This window comes from Schistocerca cancellata, chromosome 6, assembly GCF_023864275.1.
Source record: "Schistocerca cancellata isolate TAMUIC-IGC-003103 chromosome 6, iqSchCanc2.1, whole genome shotgun sequence".
NCBI lineage: Eukaryota > Metazoa > Arthropoda > Insecta > Orthoptera > Acrididae > Schistocerca > Schistocerca cancellata.
Window position 1 is genome coordinate 518,374,748 of NC_064631.1, and position 26,261 is coordinate 518,401,008.

General features: G+C 39.6%; 1 protein-coding gene across 4 annotated transcripts in view; it reads right to left on the reverse strand.

Annotated features, from left to right (window-relative positions):
• LOC126190807 (TBC1 domain family member 31) overlaps positions 1-26,261 on the reverse strand; it is a 277,761-nt gene that overhangs the window by 150,979 nt on the left and 100,521 nt on the right. For all 4 annotated transcript variants that reach the window (XM_049931366.1, XM_049931369.1, XM_049931367.1 and 1 more), the window contains 3 exons: positions 23,775-24,019; positions 11,582-11,802; positions 8,263-8,396 (listed from right to left, as the gene is read on the reverse strand). In XM_049931366.1, coding sequence (XP_049787323.1) covers positions 8,263-8,396; positions 11,582-11,802; positions 23,775-24,019 — 600 coding nt within the window. The remainder of the gene's footprint in view (positions 1-8,262; positions 8,397-11,581; positions 11,803-23,774; positions 24,020-26,261) is intronic.

A 26,261-nucleotide genomic window follows, 5' to 3' on the forward strand; every position in this document is an offset into this window, starting at 1 on the left:
CCATATTCGGAGTTCTGTAGTGCTGGCCACATACATCACAGGGTGCTGAAACATCATAGGTATGTTCATTAATCGGTGCACCCACAGAGACCACTGAAAAAAATAATAGTTCCACTTTCTGTCACCAGGTGAAAATATTGCAAATGATCATACATAATAATGGTGCTTCTGGCAAATTTACTGGTGTGTTAGGATATGGCCACACATTAAAAAATATGTTCAATATGGTCTCCTGACTCAAGACCACACTGCATCTGTAACCTGGCATAGTCGACAGTTGCTCGCAACATATCTGGTGTAATCAGAGTGATGTGTCATCATATGCTATTCTTCAGATCAGGAAGTGTTCAGATATATTTCTGATGGACGTGATCTTTCAGATATGCCCCCCAAGTCAGAAGTCGCATGGATTTAGATCAGGGGATCTGGAAGACTACACATATTGAAGTTGCCTAGAGATGACACAGTCATTACTGAAGTTTTCTCAAAGCAAATCTCTGGTAAGCAATGTGTGGTAGCCCCATCTTGCATAGAAATATCGGTGTGGACATAGCTGCATTTCTGCGTAGCCAGAGTCACGTGTTGCACAGGGAGGTCCTTATAACATGCAGATGTCATTGTACACATAACAGGCATGTGGGGCATCATCTCCTCGAAGGAAAATGGACTGAGAGTGAGGACACTTGAGAAACCACACCAAATAGTCACATAAGCTGACTGCAGTGGAAGTTCCTGCACAAGACGCAATGGAGCAGACCCTCATGAGCAACAGTTCTGTGCAGTCACTGTACCATGCAGAGTTAAATATGCCTTGTCTGTTCAAAGAATATTTCCTGGCCACATGCCATCCATTTACATACATGCGAAAAAGGCATGGTGTTGTAGCCTATGTTGTGGCTTCATTTGATGCACATTCTGAATACCAGTGTAAAATGCGCTGCAAAATTTTTTGAACTGTTGACCAGTGAAGAGAGAGAAAACCCGCAACACAGTTCAAACATTGGCTGCAAAATTTGAGACAATGGCTGCACGATCAGCTACAACTACAGCACATTTGTGGATTTTGTCTGTGACTCAGTAGACAGGCAAACACTGTGCTAAAGTTTGGAACACTTGAGTTTAGACAGAGAATATATAAAGTATATCCAAGGAACACTACCTGAGACCTTCAACATCAAAGCTAGAAGCAGACATACTGCACCCTCGACTATAGGATGAGAGATTGGTGACAAGAATCAAGAAATGGAAGGAGTACGTGGAACACAAGATGGATGCAAGCTGGCATTTCTAGAAGACATTGTGATCTTGTCAAATCACTTCAAGAGGTGACCAATCAAACCATTCAGTTCCAGAGACAGGCAGCTAGAGAAAGATTACACAAGTAGGAGGAAAATTCAGAAGGTAGACAAATTTAAATGAAATAGCGCAACTGAAAATAAGCTATAAGAGGACAAATCAACATCTAACAAGAACCACCTTTTACTCAGTGCCAAATTATGACATTAGCAGACAGTGATCTGACTTGAAGCCTTGTGTGGAGCAGGAAGTCTGAATCTTGAACGAATAGGATTATGAGAAAAAAGTCTTTTGCAATGGCAATGTTACATAAAACATTCTCAAACTTCTTGCCGCATCACTTAAGGGCAAAACATTGAGCTTTCAATGATTTCCACCATCGTCTTTGTCAGGAGAAACTGACCAAAAATTGCAGCTGTGGTGGCCTTATATAGCTCTAAGACAGCTTCCTGTTGGTTGTTAGTTACATCATGCTGTCACAGATGGTGTCAATGTATATGCTGGTGGAGCACCGCGATGAATATCTCTGGCTCTTCTCTTCATTGAGAGCTCACTTCCATGCATCGCTAAGATTATATCTGCCATCATAGTTGAAGGTTTCCTCACACATTCTTATTTCTACAGCCTCTTTAATTATAGAGTCCCAGTTTGTGGAAGCTGAGACAAAACTTTAGTTTCTTCATATAGTACTTTATGTTTGTGTGAGGCCATGCTCAGCACCTTCAGATTTCTCCAGTTCTTGATTTTTAATATGCCGTTGATGTTCTGCACACTGGTCGGAAATGGTGGGGATGGACTGACCAATGTAATTGCTTCCACACTCACATGCGATGTTGAAAACCCAAAGTACTTGCACTTTACAGCCTTGCTTCTCTGTCTGTGATGATATTGTCTACAGTCCAATTCTGCCATGAAAATGTGTGGCAGCAATGATTTTCAGTTTTAAACTTACTATGTTGCAAATCTCTTTCCTGTTCTCATTTCTTCCAGATTCCTTTCTATTTATTAGGTCCCATGTTTGTTGATTTTCTTGCATACTAGAAACTGCATTATCTTGTATGTTTTTCAGTCTCTCCTACTTCATTCTGTAAATGTGTCTGAGGAGGATAGTCCCTTTTTTCTGATGGTTGCCAAGATCTTTTCTGTACAGATATGTAATTGTTAGTTTGGTGTTCTACATGGGTCCTCTCTTCTTCTTTGACATCACTTAACTTCTTCAGAACATTTCATTCCACAATTAGTAGCCTCCTAAGTAATCCTGTTTTTACAAGATTCAGTCTTCCTGCTTCATACAAGGCTTGAAGGCAGATACTGTCTGCTAATGTCTTAATTCTGCATTGATAGAAAGATTGTTCTTGTTAAATGCTGATTTGTGCTCTCATAGCTTATATTCAATTGCACCAGTTCATTTAAATTTGTCACCTTGTGAAATTTTCCTTCTACTTGTATAATCTTCTTTCTTTGCTTACAAGCAACTGTATTATCTGATATGTTTTTCAGTCTCTCCTGGTTCATTTGTAAGAGTGTCTGAAAAGGGTGTTCCCATTTTTCTGACGGTTGCCAGGATCTTTTCTGTCCAGATATGTAGTTATTAATTTGGTTTCTTGCCATGCCAGTTCAGAGTAAAACCTTGAGCTTTCTATGATTTCCACCATTGGCTTTGTCAGGAGCAGCTGACTGTCAAAATTGCTGCTGTGGTGGCCTTTTATAACCCAAAGACAGCTTCCGGTTGGTCCATAGTTACATCATGCTGTCACAGATGGTGTCAATGTATGCGCTGGTGGTGCCACTGTGACGAATATCTCCGGCTCTTCTCTGCATTGAAAACTTGCTTCCATGCACTGCTAAGATTATATCTGCCATCATGGTTGAAGGTTTTCTCACACATTCCTATTTCTTCAGCCTCTTTAATTATAGAGTCCCAGTTTGTGGAAGCTGAGACAAAACTTTAGTTTCTTCATATAGTACTTTATGTTTGTGTGTGAGGCCATGCTCTGCACCTGCAGATTTCTCCAGTTCTTGATTTTTAATATGCCATTGATGTTCTGCACACTGCTTGGAAATGGTAAGCAAGTAAAATGAGCAAAACTGCCAATGTTTGAGGCAATGAAATCTTTTAGTGTGAAAATACAGCTGCATGTGAAAAACAGTTCATGAGCCTGGAGAGACGCAGAGTGTGTGAAGCAGTTTGCTTACTGGCCTTGGGTATGTGCAACCAACAGCCAAATAATGCCAGAACATAATGATGCTTTCATAAAGTCAGCTCACTTTTCTCTTTATTAACCTGACATGTGTATCAGAACATAATCAACAGGTATGTGTTGTGATCAACAGTGCTCAATTTGTGACAGTTCATGCCAATATGCCATACTGGTAACTCAGGGGGAGGGGTTCAGAACTGCAGATTTAGAGATGTGGTATGATAGAACTGTATTTTTTACCAGTACATATTTTATATTTCAACTTTTAAAATGCATAAAAATAGCTTTTCAAAAGTCTAAATTTCAAAAACTCCCCCTCTTCCCCAAAATCAAGCACTAGGGAAGAATATCAATCATGTTCCATCAAGGCATATACTGAGAGAAGATAAAACCACTTTTTCATTTATGGCAATATTATAGTATTATTTAAAATATAAATGATTGAATGAATGATTTGGTAGTATTAGTTGTGGCATTATCAGTTACACTGTTTGCAAGTCTTTATTTGCAACCAGCATTATGCACAATATATTAATTATTGTCAAATATAGACCTTTAAATAATTATGAGGGTGCTTCAAAAGAAAATTACACATTGTTATGGCAAACCAAGTAGTTTTTATTGAATGCTGCACTACACTTCAAAGTGATGCAAATACATGACAGTATTTTTCAACAGTCACCAAATTGCTGTAAACAACAGTCAGAATGTTCTACCAACCGTTCAGATCCTCAGTGCTGGATATCTGCTCCTTGGTCAAGGAGCCATCTGAGAACTGCTGTGTGAATGTTCTCATCATTGGAAAATTTCTTTCCTCCATATGTTCCTTCAGCTTCCCAATGGCCTGTGCATTGTAATCTATGTCAATAGGCTTCCCTCCCAGTCAGCATCACCCATGTCTGTGCAGCCATGGTCAAACTTATGGTATCATTTCACTTCAGATGGATGTGACATTGCATTTGGTACATATACCACCAGAACGTGGTGTGCAATTTAGATGTTTTGCACATAAAAATCATACTGTCCCACTTACTTCAACTGAGAAGTATATTTTCAGCTGCTGCAGCATTTCACACCCACATTGTGATGCACCTGTTGTCTGTACTGCTGCAGAACTGTGTGTGCAAGAAACCTGGAATGTTTACTCTCTCCTGACAATGCAACACTCTTGTTGCGCAATGGTCTTAGCACGAGACAACATGCATAACTTACCAGAATGAAGGTAGGAGACAAGGTACTGGTGGATGTAAAGCTGTGAGAGCAGGATGTGAGAAGTTCTTGGATAGCTCAGTTGGTAGAGACCTTGTCCACCAAAGGCAAAGATTTCAGGTTTGAGTTCCAGTCTGCCATTCACCTTTAATCTGCCACAAAGTTTTACGTGTAATACATACTTGTATACACTTGCCTATTATGTGTCTTTCGTGTTTCACTTAATAGAAAAAATAATCTGTTCATAAACATGTTTCTTCTTCTTCTTCTTCTTCTTCTACCACAATCTTAACAACAACAACAACAAATGAATTTTTGTTACTGATGTTATTACACATACTGTCCTGGAAACAGAAAAAATGCAAGTCTTATCTTACCGAGTTCCATGTTTCGTAACACACAGAGAGCTGGGAAAGAAAGGGTTAGTTGCCTTTGTGAATACAAGTTCCTGAAATGTAGTAAACGATTTCTCTGTCTAGCTTGTCCTCAATACAGGTGGCTCCCTCACATCCTGCAATCAGAGTGACCTGCCCTTCCTTTTTATCCTTCTCCAATGTATACTTTTCTTCTCCCCGAGGAAGGAACTACTAGTTCTGAAAACTAGATAGTGTTGCACCATTTTTACTTTTTGTTTGTGCCTGTCAGCATTGCTCCACATTTCACCTCCTGGAGGTGAATAAGAAACATGTCTGTTTCATAAGTGAGCGATTCAAGGTTTTGCCTGAAAAGGGCCTTTTTTTCCTGTGGCAATTTCCCTAACCGAAATTCTTTTTAAAAAATGTGGGAGCTGTAAAATAAATATGTTCCCAATGTTTGCATTTTTTATGAACTGAGACTGCTACCATATATTTGATTATTTTGTTCAGGTCATTCCTGTTACAAATTATGAACCTCAAAGCGATTATTTTGGAATTACTACTTTCCTCCACTCTAAAAATATATATATGAAATATATTACATGGATTTTTCCTACTGAAATTTTTATAACATCTTTGACTTTAATTGCCTGGTTGAAACATTTATTATCTCTGGTTATGAATCACAGTTTTAACACTGCTTGAGCAATTCTGTTATTTATCATGTCATCTTTGGTACATGTATTTCTTAACAGTCTCTGAAATAAAGTATTTCTTTTCATAAAAAAGGAGTGATTTTTAACAACCCTTTAAACAACTATTTAAAAGCTCAAATCTTGCTGTTCTCTCCACCAAACTACTTTGTTATAGTTACAGGTTTACTTTTCAGATGAGTCCATGTTCTCCATATGTGATGAGAGTGTGGGAGGAGAGTTACAGATGAGGAGTTTACTATGTTATATGTGACTCAAACTCCCAAAACCTCAACTTTTGTTGTGGTGTGGGGCATAATTTTTACACGAGGTACAGGTAGACACTATGTTCTTAAAGGTTCAATGAATCAATAGAAATTAAAAAAATTCTGGAAAATAATCTACATTTGTTGAATGAGTGGTTTTCTGGTGGTGATTACCTTCATGCACGATGCATGGTGCCCCACCGTGCCATAAAGCCATTGCATTGCACTATTATTGGCTGCAAATGGCATAAACATTGTTACAGCACGGGAACAGCCAAAACATGAACCCAACAGAGAATCAGTGGGCAGTCTGAAACTAAGATTTAAGAAGACCTCCAGTAAAGTGAAGGTGCAATTCATTGAGCAGCTTACAAAAATATAGCACTTCGATCTTTTTCACTACTAAGAGAAAGTGTGGCAAAGAGGACTGGATAGTTAACAAAAGTGAACAATATGTCCACAAACACTGATGTAACACTCAACTGTTAAATGAATTAGTATGTACCAAGAGAGTTCATTTTTGCATCAGTTTTGCTTAAGTCTAATAATTCTCATATTTTGTATGCCATGTAGCTTTAAAGTGAACAATACTACTTGTTCTGTAGCTAACGGGAATTTTCAATCCTTGAGTCCAGATATTGAGAAAATTTGTAAAAAGAATGGCTGTAAGATACATATTTTGTATTTTCTTTTGAATTGATAGGGATTATAAATTATATGCTTTACATTACATGGAAACTTGTTGAATACCTTCCATAATTCCTCTCTGAAACCTAAACATGAAGGGCAAGGCCTACATGAAAATTGGCAGTGAGTCTTGTATTGTGACTGTGTGAAATATAGTTCAGCTAAAGCTGATTTTTATTATCAGCAATAACAATTATTAAGAAATGAATGTACTAGGCAGAGAACATAAGAATTTCAAGATTTAAGGAGGTCAACGCACAAGACATTTGTTTATCTATTTTATACAATACACACTTTTGTCTTTAAGTAAATACTATCAAATCGTTCTGAAATGAACTTCTTGATTAGTTCATGTTATGTGTTGATTCCCATTGGATTTCAAAGAATTTTACACACACTGTATAATTTTGTGTAAGGTTTACCAGTTTTGGTCTCTTAGTGTATTCAAGTTAAGGTTCAGATTGTAGCAGCTTTGGATGTGTATTTTGCAGACATTACAGGATCACAGTTCTTGTATGGAAGCCACTCATAGGAAAAATGTTGGACAAAATGCACTGTCATAAAAGTGGACTATGAAATAATTTTTTGACCAAAAAGCCAGTCTTCCTCTGCAGGACAAACAAAGTTTAATTTTTCCAAAATGAAATTTCCTCTTTGCAGAGCAGAGTATGCACTGATATGAAACTTTCTGGCAGTCTAAAACTGTGTGCTGGACTGAGAGTCAAAATCAGGAATTTGCCTTTCGGGAGTAAGTGCTCTTCTAACTGCACACACAATTCAGTATCCATCCTCAAAGCTTTATTTCCTCCAGTACTTCATCTCCTACCTTCCAAACTTCATAGAAGTTCTCCTGTAAATCTTAAGGGACTAGCACTCCTGGAAGAAAGGAAATTTTGCAGACAGGGCTTAGCCACAGACTGGGGGATGTTCTCCGAATGAAATTTTCATTCGGCACCAGAGTGTGCACTGATACGGAACTTCCTAGCACTCCTTTTTTCCAGGAGCAATAGTCCTGCAAGTTTCGTAGGAGAACAGCTGTGAAGCTTGAATGGTAGGAGATGAGGTACTGGTGGAAGTAAAAATGAGAAGACAAGTCTTGAGTCATGCTTGGATAGCTCATTTGGTAGAGCACTTACTCACGAAAGTCAAAGACCCTGAGTTTGAGTCTCGGTCCAGCACACTATTTTAATCTGCCAGGAAGTTTCAAAGTTTCATCTGGCCATATTATATGTGAACAAAATTTCATGCCTTTCTGATGGTGTGCAACAACAAGATGAAATGTCTATTGGTAGTACATAATGAAACCCTGTTTGAAGAGAAGATTTTAGGGCTTTCTCTTAGTATAATTCACTTACAGTGACACATATAAGCAGCAAGCACTAGAACAGTTCATCCAGGAAACTTTGGTAAGACAATGATGATGCAGTTAATTATCAAAGATCATACACTGAATAAAGATAAGAGATATCATAAAAACATCAAAGATACCACATTCTTTATTTAGCTCTGATCTAATTTATCTGAAAGAAAATGTTAAGTCACAAGAGCCACTTACTTATTATTGTCACCACAGATTCGAAACAAACAACTGGGTCACTCTGAAACACTTTGATGAAAGGAAAAACAAAAAGTGGTAAAAACTTCGTTTCTCCGAATAATGGACACCAGTGTGCCAAGCAGGATAACAATCTAGAAGATGGAAAAACAATCATTACATCACATCATGATCGGGCTTTCACATAAAAGATTTATTTTACATTCCATTTTTTGAAACAATTACTTACTATTGATTGGTTCTTAAAAAGTAGCTTTACATCTGCAAATGCCTGTTCTACCTACATGAAATCATTTCTTCATCTGTCTAACTTGCAGACATTAAGCATCACATCCACTTTAACCTGACTAAGCTTTTATCCTGGCTTTAACACAAAAGCTGAAAAAAATTGTGCAAGTTCCTGCCTCTAATTTGTATTTGTTTTTATTCATTCACTGCGTTCCACAGATCCCATCGAGAAGCAGAAACTTCAAGGATATAAAGAAACAAAGCACATCTAAGAAAATTATAACAAATCTTAAAGCACACATTTTGCTTCTGTTTGAAAATCTTGATCATATCTTGCAACCACTGCATCATGAGCAAATATCACAAACTCTGATGATGGTTTTTAAAGAGATCCAAAACAAGTAATAATAAATTAAAAGAACTCTTTGAAACAGACAGTGAAGAAACTGTTATAAATTATATACATTGTGGATGGTAACAAACTAAACTGTTTAAGAAATCATTGAATCTTACTCTGCATTATGGATTAAAAATGAACTATCACTATAGTGCTTAATGGTATTCATGCTTAAGCCAAGTAAACTTAATGAAATAAAATTAGAAAGAAGGCTGCAAACTTCAGAAAAACAATTAAATAGCTGCCATTTATCTCATTCCATTAACTTAATATTTACTTGATTATAATGAACTCTGCTACATGTCATATATTTAAGAGAACTTTTCACTTCTTGAAATTAGATGTTCAGGTAATTTGTAGGAGTGAGTGACAAACTAAAGTTTTAATGTTCTTTTGAATGTTTTGGGATTCACAATATCTTGCTTCATGTTAGATGGGAGCTTACTGTATACTTTGATCTTGAGCACTGAACCACAGACAAGGAGGAAATATTTATATAGGAGTTATTTTGTGTTTTGTACCGTGATTGTGCAAATTATAATTCTGTTGTCACTGATTTCTACTGTCAGCAACAAAAACCATCATCAAGTCATAAATATATCAGGAAGTAGTAGACAGCTGGTAGTCTAGTGGCTAGGACCGCTGCCTCTACATCGCGGGGTCCCGAGTACGATTCCTGGCCGAGACGGAGATTTCTTTCTTTAGGAGCTAAATGTTTGTGTAACATTCATCATTTCGTCTCATCTTCACGACAAAGACGCGCAAGTCAAACAGAAATACTTGCACCAGGGCCAAACAATCCCAGATGGGGTCTTCCTGCCAATAGCACCATGTGCTCATTTCATTTCATTGGAAAGTGAGTGTAAGAATTTCAAGATCCTTAAAGAGATACCTCCAAGAAGTGCTATTAACTATATTGCAAGTTCCTTTTTTCTATTGAATAAATATTTTAACTTAGGTGCACCACCCCATAAGATGACAAAAGTACTTCTTAGTCATGTGTGTGTCAGAATCGATATCTGTCACTTGTCAAACCTCTCAAATAATTAGTGCTTCCCTTTTGCCATCATGGTCACAGGTTTGCATCTTCATAGCCAACATATTTCCTGCTTCTACTGATATGGTTGTGGATGCTGAGCTGCTAGTACTTACAGCCAAGAACGATAGTAGAAAGAAAAATGATGAGCACCTGTTGTTACTTCTGACTAAGGTGATAAGTTCTTTGAACAGGCTTTGCTATAGAGGCTGAATTTGCAGTCTCATCTGCGGCAACATCTAACTTTGACCAGTGACCATTATTTTGGTATTAGTTGCCCAATGTAGATCAGCATTCCAGGTTGCCAGTAAAGCCCGAGTCATTTTAATCCCACTTGTCAAAAGGAATCAGAATTTACATTTTAGTCTTGATTATTACAATTTATTTCTGTTTTTCTTACTTTGTGTATAAGCGGTTTTAAATTTTGCTCTCTCTCTCTCTCTCTCTCTCTCTCTCTCTCTCTCTCTCTCTCTCTCTCTGTGTGTGTGTGTGTGTGTGTGTGTGTGCACTCTACAATTACTGATCCAAATGAAGGGATGGAACGATGTCTGGGCTGAGCTCAAGGTAGCTGCCTTGTGTTAAGGTCAGTTTAATGAACAGATGCATTTGTTTCAGGTCTTTCAACTCTGATAAAATGTCATTATTTTTCTGTTTAAAATGTCTTTAAAAGAGGTTCTCTTACTAAAAAAAGTTTGCATATGTCCAACAAATTTCTTTAAGAATTTAATGACTTACATTATCTTTTTCGTTATGATATGTGTTAAATGTTTTATAATGGTTTCTTATTGGTTATTTTGCAAATTTTAAAATGCCACTCAAGCAAATATATAATGTTAAGAGGCTCTCTAATTTTTGACTCAGTGCTTTAAACTCCCAACTCCAGGTTCACTACCATTTCATCTTCAAAGCATGAAACATGCTGAACTGGGCTCCTTGATTAGCTTATCTATGAGCTGACTCAATTTTTTTTTTTTTTAACTGGACCCCAAGAATTTTACACACAATATTTCAATTAGTACTGGTATATGATGACTAATGTCTGCTTCTGATGGTAGCAGGTCATTTTTGCTTGCTTTAATTACATATTGTGAGTTCTGTGAGATTTAGACATATCGGTTAGCTTGTACCACTTGTAGGCTTATTCAGCTATCACGTGAGCTTGTCCGATAAGGTTGAGTTTGCATGTTTGATCAGTAATGACTGTGTCATTAACAAACATTATGGTTTTTTGTATCATCCAACATTTTTAATGGTTTTTATATGAAATGCACTTACATTGTGATACAGGGAGATGTGTGTCAGATAGGTACATAAAACCATCAGAAAAACATAAAACTGTGATCCATTTCAGGAGAATTTATCCCTTTTTCCTTATCACACTGAAACTTACAATCATCATGCACCCTACAATGAGGTACTGGGTACTTGCTGTACTCTAGTAATGATAATATGGTTTGACAGTTTCCCTACTCCACAGCTATGTATAGCCACAGAACAAGTTTTATACCAAGGTTCATTATAATAAATTACTACCTTACTGCCTGTTTTCATACTTCTTCACATTGAAATCTGCCAAAGCACAATTTTGATGTGTATCGTGGAATGTCAGTACAACAAATCGTAGTACATTTCAACACTTGCAAATATAGGACACTTACCTTTTTAGGTGTTTCAGAAGTGATTTGTTTTCCAAAGGGTATTGGTTTTCAATATCAGTGTATGCTGGATGACAGTCTCTATTTACAAGAGAAACATATGCTGATTCATTATGAGGCAACTGCAATATTGTCTTCCAAATCAATCTCCTATAAGCTTCAGGATATTCCCCAAATTCTCTCAGTATTGGCTTTAACTGTTGCAAGTCTAGCTTCATCTGCATCTGAAATGATAATAGCAAACATGATGATTATGTACTCAAATTTATTTTTATTTTGAATGGAGGATATTATATATACAACAGGAAAATGCTTGTTTGATACTTAAAAAGGGATATAAATTAAATTTTCCATTGCTTAATGGGTGTATATTCATTTACTTCATGTAGTTAGCATATAGCTTAAAGAATTATTTTTTAAAAGTACATACAAGAGACCTTCGGAGAAAAGAGAACCACTTGTATGAATATCAAGCGCTCAGATGGAAACCCAGTTCTAACCAAAGAAGGGAAAGCAGAAAGATGGAGGGAGTATATAGAGGGTCTATACAAGGGCAATGTACTTGAGGACAATATTATAGAAATGGAAGAGAATGTAGATGAAGAGGAAATGGGAGATACGATACTGCGTGAAGAGTTTGACAGAGCGCTGAAAGACCTGGGTCGAAACAAGGCCCCGGGAGTAGACAACATTCAATTAGAACTACTGACGGCCTTGGGAGAGCCAGTACTGACAAAACTCTACCATCTGGTGAGAAAGATGTATGAGACAGGCGAAGTACCCTCAGACTTCAAGAAGAATATAATAATTCCAATCCCAAAGAAAGCAGGTGTTGACAGATGTGAAAATTACCGAACTATCAGTTTAATAAGTCACAGCTGCAAAATACTAACACGAATTCTTATGGCAGTTATAAGAGTTGAGGGGCATGAAAGGGAAGCAGTGGTTGGGAAGGGAGTGAGACAGGGTTGTAGCCTCTCCCCAATGTTATTCAATCTGTATATTGAGCAAGCAGTAAAGAAAACAAAAGAAAAATTCGGAGTAGGTATTAAAATCCATGGAGAAGAAATAAAAACTTTGAGGTTCGCTGATGACTTTGTAATTCTTTCAGAGAGAGCAAAGGACTTGGAAGAGCAGTTGAACGGAATGGACAGTGTCTTGAAAGGAGGATATAAGATGAACATCAACAAAAGCAAAACGAGGATAATGGAATGTAGTTGAATTAAGTCGGGTGATGCTGAGGGAATTAGATTAGGAAATGAGACACTTAAAGTAGTAAAGGAGTTTTGCTATTTGGGGAGCAAAATAACTGATGATGCTCGAAGTAGAGAAGATATAAAATGTAGACTGGCAATGGCAAGGAAAGCGTTTCTGAAGAAGAGAAATTTGTTAACACCGAGTATAGATTTAAGTGTCAGGAAGTCGTTTCTGAAAGTATTTGTATGGAGTATAGCCATGTATGGAAGTGAAACATGAACGATAAATAGTTTGGACAGGAAGAGAATAGAAGCTTTCGAAATGTGGTGCTACAGAAGAATGCTGAAGATTAGATGGGTAGATGACATAACTAATGAGGAGGTGTTGAATAGAATTGGGGAGAAGAGGAGCCTGTGGCACAACTTGACGAGAAGAAGAGACCGGTTGGTAGGACATGTTCTGAGGCATCAAGGGATCACCAATTTAGCATTGGAGGGCAGCGTGGAGGGTAAAAATCGTAGAGGGAGACCAAGAGATGAATACACTAAGCAGATTCAGAAGGACGTAGGTTGCAGTAGGTACTGGGAGATGAAGAAACTTGCAAAGGATAGGGTAGCATGGAGAGCTGCATCAAACCAGTCTCAGCACTGAAGACCACAACAACAACAACAACAACAACACACAATTACGTTGATATAAGATAAAATTATATGAATTAGTAGATGCATATACAGGGTGATTCACGAAGATATGTAAATATTTTAATACGTTATTCCACAAGTAAAACTAAAGAAAAAAGTTCATATAAATGTAGGTCCACAAATGTTTAGTTACAGGGTTACAGCCAGTAAAAGATTTTGCCCTGAAATTTAGCAACTTTGTTAATATGTAGCCATCGCAAAACTGTATGAGCTTAAAGTAAAGCATGATTTCCATTTATTTTGTTGTTATTGATCTGGTGAATCTAATAAAACATGTCCCATATGTGTATCTGCAGTTGTTTCAGAAGATCCAGAGAAGCAAGGATTATTATACAAGTAAATTTGTTTACTTTCCATTAGGAATGTAAAAACGTTTATGTCATTTTTGGCAACCGTACATGAGTTGTTTCAGTCATTTCCTAACCTTGAAACGAGTTAGTTTTCTATACTGTTCAGTGGATGAACATAATAACAACAGTGTATTTAAGTGAAACTGAAATGAGCAACAAAATCTGTTCATACAAGCGCAGCTAAATGCATTGAACTCGGTGGAGATATTTTTGCACATTTATTGTGAAAATGTATGTACACTGTACAACTTCTTTAACACTGAGCTTTGTTTTTTCCAGTTTAACATAAATTCACCGTGTGCTATGGTATTAATAAAAGCAGATTATCCAACAAATTCATACAGTTTCAGTTAATGTCATTACCATCATTTTTCAAAAATTAAATTCTCTACCATTTCTGTCGAAAATTTTGTGCAATTGTCTGGAATTTAAAAAACAAATTGGGTCAAATAGTTAATAAATTAAAAAATTTACGAAATCTTGTTTTTGCTTCTAAGGATGTTCTGGAAAACTACTGCAGATACACATCTGGGACATGTTTTATTAGATTCACCGGACCAATAACAACAAAATAAATGGAAATCACGCTTTACTTTAACCTCATACAATTTCACGATGGCTTCATATTAGTGAAGTTGCTAAATTTTAGGCAAAATCTTTTATTAGCCATATCTCCATAACTAAACTTTTGCAGATCTATGTTTATATGAACTTTATTCTTTATTTTACCTGTAGAATAACATTTTGAAGTACCTGCATATCTTCATGAATCACCCTGTATATTATGTAATTGGACAGACAAAAATCTACTCAGCAGGTGGCGGTAGTAGAATACATACATAAAGTTGAACTTGCAAGCTACAGGAGTCAGTGGGTCCATTTTCTGGCAGAAGAGCAGAAGGGGAAGGATGAGGGTTTACAGAGAAGGAACAGTGAGGATTAGGAAATGGGCTGAGTTCGGAAAAGTCACCTAGAATCCCAGGTCAGAGGAGACTTACTAGACGCGACGAGAGGAAAGGCTGATTGTTGGGGACTGCACCGGACAAATTTTGAAAACCTGTGAGCTTAAAGGAGGAAGATAGGGTAATATGCAAAACAGTGAATACTGGCAAAACATCATGTTTGAGTTAATAGGAGCACAAAGCTAACTGCATTGTACGTGACAGAGATGGGAGGGGGGAGGGCACGGAAAAATAGACAGGTCAGAAAATAAAATATAAAGAAAATGAAAAGGGAGTGAAGAAATGGATAGTTACTGTGAAGAAATGCTTCTGTCTCTGTGCCGTTCATTTTTGGAACACAACCTACGACCAGCTTAGAGACAGAAGGGATGACACTTTCTGCAGGACCTGACCAGCATTTTGCAGGACAATGCTCAAGCATGTACAGTGCAAGCTGTTACTGATTTGTTTGACTGCTGGGGCTGCTAAGTGCTATACCACCTACTGCACTCCCCTGACTTAAGTCCTCGTGAGTTCATCTCAATTTCTAAACTGAAGGAAACACTTCACGGCATTTGCTTCACAACTGCTACAAATTCGTCGGGCAATAGACTGCGCCGCTTGAACTGTCAACACAACTGGCACTGCCAAGAGTATCCTACGACTTCCACATCGCTGGCAACGGGTTATACACAATGCTGGTGACTACTTTGAAGGTCAGTAAAACTTTGAAACACATATCTATTTTGTATGAGCTGTAAATAAATAGTTGCCACTATTAAAGTTTCAACCCTCATAGTTTCAATAAAAGATTGTTCCAAATCTGACTTATGCATATTTCTAACATTTCTGGTCCCAATTTGCATTTTTTTCTATTTTTTTCTCAAAATCACTAATGTTCAAAAACTTTTGAGTGATAGTGTAATCCATCAAAGTCAAAGAAAACTACCAGCACGGCTTTGTCATTTGACCTGACCTGATGAGCTTTTTTGGTCTTATAGAACCTTTCTCATCCCACTGTGGAGATTGAACCTTAGTCTCAACATCATAACCACAGACCCACATCTCATCACCAGTTATGATTCTCTGAAAGAACATCTCGTTTCCATCTGCATGATCCAAAAGCTCTTCACAGATTGCAAGATGAAGGCCTTTCTGGTCTTGACTCATGAGCTGTGGGATAAACTTAGTGGCAACACAATACATACCAAGATGCTGCGTCAGGGTTTCACGACATGATAGAACTGAAATGTTACATTCTTCTGCAATCTCTCAGAAAATCAGTCTTTGATTGGCATGCACAATTTCGTTGACATTCCCGACATGACAGTCGTCGGTAGATGTCGAAGGGTGTCCTGAAAACGGATCATCTTCAACTTCCATCCCGCCATGTTTAAACCTTGTGAACCATTCGTAACACTGAGTACGGTTCAAGCATGTATCACCATAGGCTACCTGCATTATTTGGTGTCTGTCTGTAACGGTTTTCTTGAGATTCACTCAAAATTTAATGCAGATGCATTGCTACTTTAACTCTACACCAAAACTCTGAAACTGTGCGACGTGACGTTCTACTCAATACAGCACTGAACAATAACTAACAAACATACAACAATGTAACTTACTGCGATTACACATTAAACACAGGTATGTGCAGGGATGCTAACAGCATTTCGCTCCAACACACCATTGGCACAATATTATGAAAGTTCTGGAATTTTTTGAACAGACCTTGTACAGGGTTAAAAATGTTAAATGTTGGAAATTATAAATTAGCAGCTTCCTGTTGCAGAAGCAATATGGAGAAAGAAGAAGTTGTTACATATGTGAAAAAATCATAAATTCAAAACTTTTGGACACAATTAGTATTTGCTCAGAACAACATACACAAGCTTGTGCCTGTGAAGTCATACTGTCTAACAGCACAATTAAAATTATTATGCTTTTGGATTCCCACTGGTTATTTTGAAAAATTCATAGAAAAATCTGAAATTCTATTGGGTCACCTACATTATAAAAGGAGGTGAATGATAATTCGTCGTGATTTCAATATTAATTTTTTAAAGGCTTCTGAGCACAAACACGGTACAGAAATTTTAAATTGCAAACTTTTGCACCAAAACTGTGCTCAGCAGCGCAATCTACTAGACAACATTTTTGTATGTGAGGACACAGTCAACAAAGTTAATGTTCCTCAAGTTTTAAAAGGTTTACTGCGCCACAATGGCCAATTCGTCATACCAAACAACATGACAATTCTAAATCAAAAATGAAAACCATCATAAAATCGAAAAGTCCACAGGTGTACTGCCAGTTCACAGTGTGCAACGGGCGCAATATTTCGGCGATTAGACACGTCGCCATCATCAGGTGCACTGACAAACTTAGCTCCTGTGGGTGGGCAGACACCTTATATCGCCTCCCCCCATGGGCCGTTCCCTCTGCAGCCTATGCCTGCAGGCACATGTCAGTAGTCGCGGATATGCATGGGTCAGCATCTATGGCAGTGTTGGTGTAGCTGCTGCATCCGTCCAGCTCGCCAGATTGTTTTCGTTACAGAGTGTCTTCTTAACTTAACTCAGTGCTGGTTCCCATGTCTTGCTAAGATTATAACCGCAGTCTCGGTTGACGAGTTCGTCCCTGGTGTGAATTTAGATGGCCTCTCTGACAAAGCTGCCCCAGTATTTAGAAGTCTGGGCCAAGATCTTGGTACACTCGTAATTCATCTCGTGTTTTTCGTACAAACAGTGGTCTGCGACCACCGACTTGTTAGGATACTTCATTTGCGAGTGCCTTTGATGTTCACGTGAATAATCTTTGATGGCATGCACTGTCCGTCCAAATCACACCGACAGGGAATCTGCCAGACACCAGCCTTCCACAAGCCAAGATCATCTTTCATCATTCCCAACAGCACTCGTGTTTTATTGAGGGGGGGGGGGGGGGAGGTGGTAAAAACAGTTTTAACTTGGTATTTCTTTAATATGTGTCCGATCTTCCCTAACAGTGTGCCAGCGTAAAATATAAATGCAGTAGCTATTTCTTTCTCCATGACTTCTTCCATATCCAAATGTTGTAATTAAGTGGTGGGGTGGAGAGCGCATCTAATATGCCATTCAGAGTACCCATTCTTTTGGAATACAGTGCTGAGGCATTTTAGTTCCTGGGGCAGACTCCAAGATGCTGTGCGCCCTGTGTACCAGTGTTCACCAATTCTCTGAGAAGAGTGCTGTGTTTCCTTCCTGCACATTGAGACCCAGCCTGCCATCAGCTCTTTTCTTGCACATGACTTCCAGGAAAGGTAATCTTTCTTCTGCTTCGGTCTCCATTGTTAATTGGATGTTGGGATGTATGGAGTTCAGATGTGTAAGGAAGTCCAGGAGCTTGTTCCTACCATGGGGGCAGATGACGAATGTGTCATCCACACAATGGAAAAAAAAGTAGGTTTCCATTTGGATGACTGCAGATGCATGCCCACGAGCACGGACTGCGGAGGGAAAGGCTAGAGGGGAAGAGATGTATGGAGGCCGCCTGCCCTCAGGAGCTCAGTTCTTCAGGACACCTGACGATGGCAAAATATTGTGCCTGTTGGACACTATGAACCAGCAGTACAGCCATGGACTCTTCGATCAACAAATATGCCATGAGAAGGAAGAATGATGGTTCTCTATGGCATTCAGTTTTTGCTTAAAACACTTGTTCATAGAGCTCATACTGTCTCAGATCTAGATAGCTTACCTCAAGAACTCGCCCATCTAAAGACAGTATTCAGCGAAAATGGGTATTCCATCCGGCAGATTAACAGGGCACTAACAGTTAAAACTAAGAAGCAGGAAGTGAATAAAGAGGAGAACATGCTGGAACAATCTTTAGCTTTTCTTCCTTTCGTTGGCAACACTTCGTTTAAAATAGCAAGAATCCTCCGAAAATTTCAGGTAAAAGTGGTTTTCCGCCCACCATTGAAGATTGCGGACCTTGTGGGATCAGTTAAGGACAATCTGTTACTACGAAGGCCGGAATTTACAAGATACCGTGCCAATGTGGTATGGCTTACATAGGTCAAAGAACGCTGCACTGAACATCAACGTTACACCCGCCTTTTGCAGCCAAGCAAGTCCGCTATTGCTGAACATTGTATTTCTACTGGACATTCAATGGAGTATGAGAAAACAATGATTTTGTCCACAGAAACGTCTTTCTGGGACTCCATTATTAAAGAATCCGTAGAAATACGACTGGCAGAAAATCTGTTAAACCGTGACAGCGGCTACCAGCTGGACAGTGCATGGAGTCCCATCATCTCCACGATTTGCTCAAATCGAAGACTACAGATTGCGTCGACAGGCGTGGCAAACAGCAATGCAGAGGGCGACTGAGTTCCGCTATTCCACCAGCGAGGGCGCTGCCGGCGGGCAGTGTGGTTCAACTATAAAGTTTTCAACGCATGCGCAGAATAGTTACAGTACACTATATATTGCGGAACGGACGACGTTTTCGTCAGTCTGCGACGGCTCACCTGAAGATGACTGGCAGGTGCCCAGTTGAAATATCGTGCAAAGTATTGAACGACGACCGGCTGCAAGCCCAAAATTTGTTTGAACTATCTTGTATCTTGCACTGATAAAGCAGAAATCGTGTTCTTTGCTGATGATCCAAGTATTATAATGAAACCAACAGAACAAGCAATACATTAAATTATTTCAGAGATTTTAATGATTGGTTCTCGGTAAATGCTCTATCATTTAACACAGAAAAAAAGAAAACACAGTTTATTAAAATCTGTACAAGGCAAGACACATCATCATCAATAATGATACAGCATTGGAGGAAGGGAAATAGGTAAAACTGATTTTTCAAAATTCCTGAGTGTGCATGCTGCCCAAAATTTGAAATAGAAATCATATATTACATATCAAACAATGGCAAGTCAAAGTTGTACTATCGCTACCAACATTGCATGGTGTACATAACGTCTGGGAATACTTTCAATGATTTATTGCACAAGAACCAAACATCGTACAGATATCATACATACAGAATGAGATTTTCTCTCTGCAGCGGAGTGTGCGCTGATATGAAACTTCCTGGCAGATTAAAACTGTGTGCCCGACCGAGACTCGAACTCGGGACCTTTGCCTTTCGCAGACAAGTGCTCTACCATCTGAGCTACCGAAGCACAACTCATGCCCGGTCCTCACAGCTTTACTTCTGCCAGTATCTCGTCTCCTACTTTCCAAACTTTACAGAAGCTCTCCTGTGAACCTTGCAGAACTTGTTTTAATCTGCCAGGAAGTTTCATATCAGCACACACTCCGCTGCAGAGTGAAAATCTCATTCTGGAAACATCCTCCAGGCTGTGGCTAAGCCATGTCTCCGCAGTATCCTTTCTTCAGGAGTGTTAGTTCTGCAAGGTTCGCAGGAGAGCTTCTGTAAAGTTTGGAAGGTGGGAGACGAGATACTGGCAGAAGTAAAGCTGTGAGGACTGGGCGTGAGTCGTGCTTCCATAGCTCAAATGGTAGAGCACTTGCCCACGAAAGGCAAAGGTCCCGAGTTTGAGTCTCGGTCGGGCACACAGTTTTAATCTGCCAGGAAGTATCATACATACGTCATTTTTAAGAGAAACCCTGAAAGTTTTTTTTCATGTATACCACCACAGCGTAGCTTGTTAATCTGGCGATAGTCAGCGCTAGTCGCAAACATGGCAAGTTCAGATGCTGTTTCATGAAATGGCCTCCCTGATCACCAGATCTCACTCCGTGTGACTTTTTTTCTGTGGGGACACATTAAAGATCTGGTGGATGTACCACCTCTCTGGGAGAGAATACTGGAAGCAACTGCCACAGTCGACGATGCCCTGCTGGGACGGGTATGGCAAGAATTCGATTACTGCATTGACGTCTACCGGATCACTCATGGTTCGCATATCAAATGTTTGTAAAAAAACTTTCAGAGTTTCTCTTCAAAATGCAATACGTATGATATCTGTACAATGTTTATGTCCTTGTGCAATAAATAACTGAAAGTGTTCCTGGACCTTATGTACACCCTGTATTAAGAAAAGGAGAGTGTCCTACTCACCGTAAAGATGACACACTGAATTTGCAAACAGGCACAATGCAAACACTGTTACAAACTGCGCTTTCAGCCAAAGACTTCTTCGGAACACAAATATATATTCACACAAGCAAGCACAGCTTATGCATACATGACCACTCACTCTGGCTACTGTGGCCAGAAAGCAATTGTGTTGCGTGGAGTGGAAGAAGCAACCTGGAGATGGGCAGGGAAGGAGGAGGGATAGCAGCGTACAGGTGGAGGAAGAGGAGTCAGTGCTGCCTGCTGGAGCACACACAGACTAGATGATGGTCAGACAAGGCTGCCTGGCACAATGTTGGGAGGCTCTGGGGGAGGGGGATCAGAGAGAGAGGAAATGGGGAGTGGAAAAGGAGAGTAGCAGAGAAGGGTAAAAGACCACTGGCGGTGGCAGAGAGCAGAGGACAGTGAGGGTGGAGCATGTGAACTGCAAGGAGGAGATAGGACAGTGGGCGGAAACTGTTTGGTGATGGATGTGGGGACAGTAGGTTACATTAGGCTGAAGCCTCTGACGACTGTCTGAATCTTTCACCTAAAAAATCTGCAAGAGTGATCCCATCTCAGAAGTCCAACATAACAGACAGTCTCTGCTTAAAGCCTTAGGTCCTTCCCAGAACCTCTTCCCTGCACCCATTTCTCTCATCACCCCTATAACACCCACCACACCCACCTTCTAAATAATCCACAAACCCAACAATCCCTTGGATGTCCCATTATAGCTGATTATTGTGCCCCCATTGAAAGAATTTCGGCCCTCATTGATCAACACCTCCAACCAACTGCCTGAAACCTTGCCTCCCATGTCCTAGATATCAACCTCTTCTTTCACCGACTGTCTATCAACCCCATCCCTTTACCTCCTGGATCCCTACTCATCACTCCTGACACCACTTCCCTCTACATCAACACCTCTCGTGCCCATGGTCTTGCTGTTACTGAACACTATCTCTCTCCCAATGACCTTCAGATTCCAAACCCACTACCTTATTCCTCATATGCCTTACTAACTTTATCCTAACACACAACTACTTCTCCTTTGAAGGGAAGGTATACAAACAAATCCATGGTATGCTCATGGGCACCTGCATGGCACTTTCTTACACCAATCCGTTTATGACCCATCTGGAGGTAACCTTCCTAGCCTCTCAAGGCCCCAAACCCTGGTCTTGTCCAGGTTCAATGGTGATTCATGATCTGCACTCAGGGCCAAGACATCCCATCCTCATTCCTTCATACCTCAATATCTTCCCTCCCATCCACTTTACCTGGTCGTCCTCAACCTAGCATGCCACATTCCTGGACATTGACCTACTCCTCTCTGATGGCACGATCCACACTTCTGTCCACATTAAACCCACCAACCACCAATAGTACCTTCATCTTGACACCCAGCATCTCCTCTACACCAAAAAATCCCTCCCACACAGTCTGGCCAAAGGGGACAGCAAATCTGCAGATACACGAACTCTCTTGACCAGTAAGCTGAAGGTCTCACACAGGCACCCAGACTTAATCTGTTAACAAATTTCCCATGCCATACACTCACACATCTCCAAACTCTCCACCATTCCCAAGAATCAGCTACAAAGAAGCTTTCCCTTTGTTACCCAATACCACCCGGGGACGGGAATGACTGAACCACCTCCTTCGTCAGTGCTTTTAACCCAGGATCCTTCCCACCTCTTCTAAAGTGGTGTTCCACTGCTTATCCAACCTCCACAACATCCTATTCCATCCCTATACCACTCCCAGTCCCAACCCATCTCCTGTGGAACACCCAGGTTCAAGACCTGCCAAATCCGCCCACTCAGCACCTCCTATTCCAGTCTTGTCACAGGCTTATTCTAACCCATCAGATGCTGGGCCACAAGTGAAATCAGCCATGTCTTATACCAGTCCTTGTAGTAACATTAAACAGCTTTCTATTTTGGTATGACGACCAACCAGCTTCCTATCAGGATGCGTGGCCACAGCCAAAGTGTAGCCAAGAACAAAGTGGACATCCTGTGGCACAACATGCAGTCAAACGTAACACGCTTGATTTCTATGGCTGCTTCACAACACGAGTTATCTGGATCTTCATCTCCACTACAAAATTCTCTGAATTACGAAGATGGGACTTGTCCTTATAACACTCTCAAAATCATACAGGCCTTAAGCTAAGGTAACCTGCCGTCCCCACAGCCTCTATCCAATAGTATCTGTCCCCTCCGTCCCCCACCCTCACCCTAATGTGCTCCACTCTCTGCCAATGCCAACAGTCTTTTTCCCTTCCTTGCTGCTCTCCTTTTCTGCTCCCCACTCCCCCCTCTCCCTTCCTCCTCCACAGCCTCCTGACACTGCACCAGGCAGCCTTGTCTGGCCACCATCTAGTATCTCCATGCTCCATCAGGAAGTGACAACTCCTCTGCCACAATCCATACCGTTTTATTCCCTCCCTTGATGGTGGTGGTGGTGGTTAGTGTTTAACTTCCCGTCGACAACGAGGTTATTAGAGACGGAGCGCAAGCTCGGGTCAGGGAAGGATTGGGAAGGACGTGCCCTTTCAAAGGAACCATCCCAGCATTTGCCTGAAATGATTTAGGGAAATCATGGAAAACCTAAACCAGGATGGCTGGAGACGGGATTGAACCGTCGTCCTCCCGAATGCGAGTCCAGTGGGCTAACCACTGTGCCACCTCGCTCGGTATTCCCTCCCTTGAATGAGGTGCGTTTGCTTGTGTGTGTGTGTGTGTGTGTGTGTGTGTGTGTGTGTGTGTGTGTGTTAGTTTTCTTCCTTTTCTTTTCTGAAGGAAAAATCAGGCAAAAGCTTAGCGTTTAGCAGTCTTTTATTGTACCTGTCTGCAACAAAACCTGTCATCTTTAAGATGAGTAGCAATTTATCCTTTTCATACATTACATATCTCAAACGTACCTGTTTCTGTAGATGCCTAAGTTTATCTTTTAATGGTTTTGTTACATTACTTGTGGAAGACCTCATTTTCCTTGAAGCTCCTTCATGTCTAACATTTTCTTCTTGGGACACTGTTTTCTCCACTGCTGCAGCTGGGCTCAGTTGCTCCACATTGTCAAGAACAGATGAACTTTTGTAGACATTAATCTCCCCCATATTAAGGACTGTCACTAAATATTTTCCATCTTGACTGCATGTAAAGTGCCCTGAAATTGGCGTCATTACATAGCAGAAATGAAACATACAAAATCTTTATGATTAAATACCAATTTTTTTTAATTATTTAAGAAAAATATGCTAGAAATAAGGGCAAAATCACCAGTGACAGGTGAGTATATGGCGTGAAGTTTGGCTCAGTAAAGTAATTACTGATAAAGTACCTAATTTATGACATAATCATGAACATTAGATGAATACTTGAGCAAGAAATGAGCCACGCCAGCAGTCTGCCTATCCTTTCTTTGTCTGCTGCAAAAAAATAAAAATAGCACACATGAAAATATCATTTAATTACTTTTTTGACTATCATTAACATTAGAAAATTACTGTTAAAATGGAATTTGGCTTCCTCTGATTGCTTTGGCAGAACAAAGTTCTGAGTCCTACTGTAGAGCAGTTGGAATCTTTAAGAAAACTGGATGACATCCACACTGTACATTTCCAATGCAAGCAGTTTTGAAGCAAATACCTTACACTGACAGTATACAACACATTCATGAAACCACCATATTTCCGTCATTAGTGTACTGGAGCTGCTTGTTTACATATCTTTAGCTTCTACAACACATCACTCATCTTCTTCATTACCTCTCCACTGTGATGTTCAATTTAGATAGAAGGCATGATACACAGGAGGGGCAGGGAGGGGGCGGGGGTGTAAGGAAGAAGTTTCTTGAGGTCTTTTAGCTTTGCCTCTGTGAATTCCTCTTCTTTCTGGATACAACAACAAGGGTTCTGGCACACTTGTGAGAGGAGAACTATGTACCTTAAGACTAGCAAAGGTCACACATTTCCATGCTTCGATGTCACCAACTGGATATTTACATGAGGCTCCACCTGAAGTGGGGTAAAAACTTCACCTCAGAAAAAACAGCTGCACAACCACCACTGCTGGACGGCATTTCTGCAAATGACCTGTGCCAAAATAGCCTGAACAGTCTTCCAGTAATTCCACAGAATTGATGACATACTGTTTGTTGGCCAATCTTAGAGATACTTTCTTTCATCACACATAACACAAGACTTCAATAATTGCTGTACTGCAGGCAGCATTCAACACTAATAACAATCTGTTCAATTGTCAACAAGAAACTTGCAAGTTTGAAAGGATAATGGCACAAATTTAGTTACATGAGATTCACCTCATCTGATGTATGACACTATCTGCAGCTGTATCAGTGAAGAACTGTTTGCTTATTTCATTACGGTGTGTTATTTTTAACTTCTGTCATAAAATTGTGACTTCTTTACTGATGGACAGCTACATCTGACAGAAGGCATAGCTGACTGGATTCTTTGGTTGGTTCTTTATTTATTCATCTCATAACACCGCCCATGCAAAGTGACACTTAAAAAATTAAGATGTTCTTCTCCATTGTGTATATAGACACAAATCAGCAGTCTAATCATAAGAGGCAATGTGAAAGGAAAGAACATTGGAGTGCACTAGGTCCCTGAATAAAGTCCCATTGCTACATTCAGTGATTTATTTGGTGTACTTATCAATATACAGTGAAACCTCTCAAGAAGATCACCCCTTTAAGCCATCCCACTCTCTAAAAAACCATATTTTGAAGGAATGGAAATAAACTTCCATAAGATCAATGCATCTTTATACCCTTAAGATGACCACCCCTTTTCCCGACCAACGATCACTCTTTAACTAACAATGTTCTCCCTTTAAGATGACCATGAACTTTCATAGACGAGAGAATGGTATTACTGTACGGTTTCTCACTGACAATGTGACACAACAATCACTAAAATTTCGCTGTCATTTGTACTTCTAATAGCAAGCAGTTCTGATTTTTCCTCTGTAGTGAACAGGCATGGCTAATTCAAATAACAGAAAACTTGCTGTTCTTTCATTAGAAAAGCAAATTTCTGCTACTAAAGAGAGTGCAAAAGAAAACTCTCAATGTCATTTAGCAAGTGAATTTGATTGTCGAATAAGTCAAATACTGAATACAACTGCAAATCACAGTAGATAAGTTAGGGAATGGGAAGAAAACATCAACAAAAATTCAAAGAAAACATGGCGGCAACCATTTGAAGATATTAATATTGCTCTTTCAGAGTGGTTTAATAGAACATGTGCCAAAGGATTGCCCATTAGTGGACCAATGCAATAAGAAAAAGCTCTTACATTTGCTTCTGATCTTGGAATTCCTAATTTCAATGCAAGCAATGGCTGGCTGGACCAATTTTGTGTTTGACATGGGACTGTTT